At 54.0% G+C, this 1,581-nt stretch overlaps 1 protein-coding gene across 1 annotated transcript; it reads right to left on the bottom strand.

Annotated features, from left to right (window-relative positions):
- Positions 1-227: 227 nt before the first annotated feature.
- Positions 228-1,104, bottom strand: LOC125198264. Its single transcript, XM_048096648.1, has 2 exons — positions 856-1,104; positions 228-785 (listed from the first exon to the last, which is right to left on the bottom strand). Exons 1-2 carry the CDS (start codon positions 1,102-1,104, stop codon positions 228-230), a joined length of 807 nt encoding a protein of 268 aa, XP_047952605.1.
- Positions 1,105-1,581: the final 477 nt, after the last annotated feature.

A 1,581-nucleotide genomic window follows, 5' to 3' on the forward strand; every position in this document is an offset into this window, starting at 1 on the left:
ACTTGACCCGCTTCTGCCGCACCCACCCATGGAAGAATTTGGAGTTCCTTTCGCCTTCCGCCTCCCACCGAATGGCAGCCTTCTGCTTCCAGAAATCCTCCTCCATCCTCGTGCGGAGTACATACAGAGCGGTGCACCTGCTGAGCTCACTCCTACGGGCTCCTGTCGGATCCCCATCATAAGCCGCCTGTGCCACGGCCACTGCCTCCTCTGCCTCCCTCAGCCTCTCAAAGATGTTTCCCAAAGACCTCCCTGTTCCATCTCTTGAGAAAACCCTTAACTCTGCTAAGCTTGAACTGAAGATTCAGCATGCCGAAGAAGCCCGTCTCCGCCGCCCACTCTCTGGCAATCTCATCCCTAAAAGTGTGATGCCGAACCCACATGTTCTGAAACCTAAAGGAAGGTCTCGGAACCTGCGTGGTGAACTGGCAACGCACCAACAGAGGGGCATGATCCGAAGAGATCCTAGGCAAATGAGTCACCCTAGTAGAAGCGAAGACGGTCGTCCAATGCTCTCCCAGGAGAACTCTATCCAATCTTTCCCATAGCCCACTCCTCGTCCAAGTGAACTGTGGGCCATCAAAGCCTGGGTCCAGGAGCTGGCAGTCTGCGACTGCGTCAGCAAAATCCATCATCTCTGCATGCCTGTCGACATTGCTGCCCCGTCTCTCCTCCTCAAGTAAGAAGATGTTGAAGTCTCCTCCAACAAGCCAGGGAGCGCCGTCAGTCTCTAGAGAGATGTCCCTGAGCTTATCCCACAAATCATACCTCCCCTCCCTCGAGCACTAAGCGTACACTACGGAGAGATAGAGCGAATAAGGGAATAATAGCCGCAGTAACTCGGACGTGAAGGACCTGCTCTGAGTCGTCGAGAACCTCGACCTGCCAGTCCCTGTGGCTGAAGATCCAAATCTTGCCGTTAATGTTTGAACACCTAAACTGAAGCCCAAAGCGCCTGCTATAGAAAGAAGGCTGGGGGTCTGTCTGCGGCTCAAGCACTGCGGCGAAGGAAACACTGTACATATCAATCATGTTCTTGAAAGTGCCCTGGGTGGTGGGGTTAGCTATCCCCTGGGCATTCCAGATCATGAAGTGGCTCGACATGGGGAAACTCAAAGCTGGGGCGAGGCAGTGAACTTCTGCCTCTTCGGTGTTCCCTCTAAAGGAGGAGAAGATCGCCCTGATCCGATGTAGGCACTCTCGGGCCTCGCATGAATCGTCTGGTGGGAGCTGCCTTCCATCATCATAGTATCTGTGGGGTCATCGCTGATCTCGTTCTCATCAGAGGTCACATGCTCTAAGGCCCCAAACATATTGTTGTTATGTAGAACCACCGCCAGAGGGCCGAAGCCACTGGCATGCCTACGTGAGGGGGAGAGAGATCTGGAGCCCCTCTCACTCTCTGTAGCAGAGGCATCGGCCTCTGCTCCGCGATCCCTCTCTCCGTCCGACAAAGCTTTGGCCTCCGCTGCCTTTGCCTTGCGCTTCTCTTGTTGCTTCAATTTGTATCGCTCTTTAGCCGCGGCAGACTTGCCATTCTTTTTCTTCTTAGGAACAGTAAAACCATCATCTACTACAGCC

Source organism: Salvia hispanica, unplaced genomic scaffold, assembly GCF_023119035.1.
Source record: "Salvia hispanica cultivar TCC Black 2014 unplaced genomic scaffold, UniMelb_Shisp_WGS_1.0 HiC_scaffold_1328, whole genome shotgun sequence".
Taxonomy (NCBI): Eukaryota; Viridiplantae; Streptophyta; class Magnoliopsida; order Lamiales; family Lamiaceae; genus Salvia; species Salvia hispanica.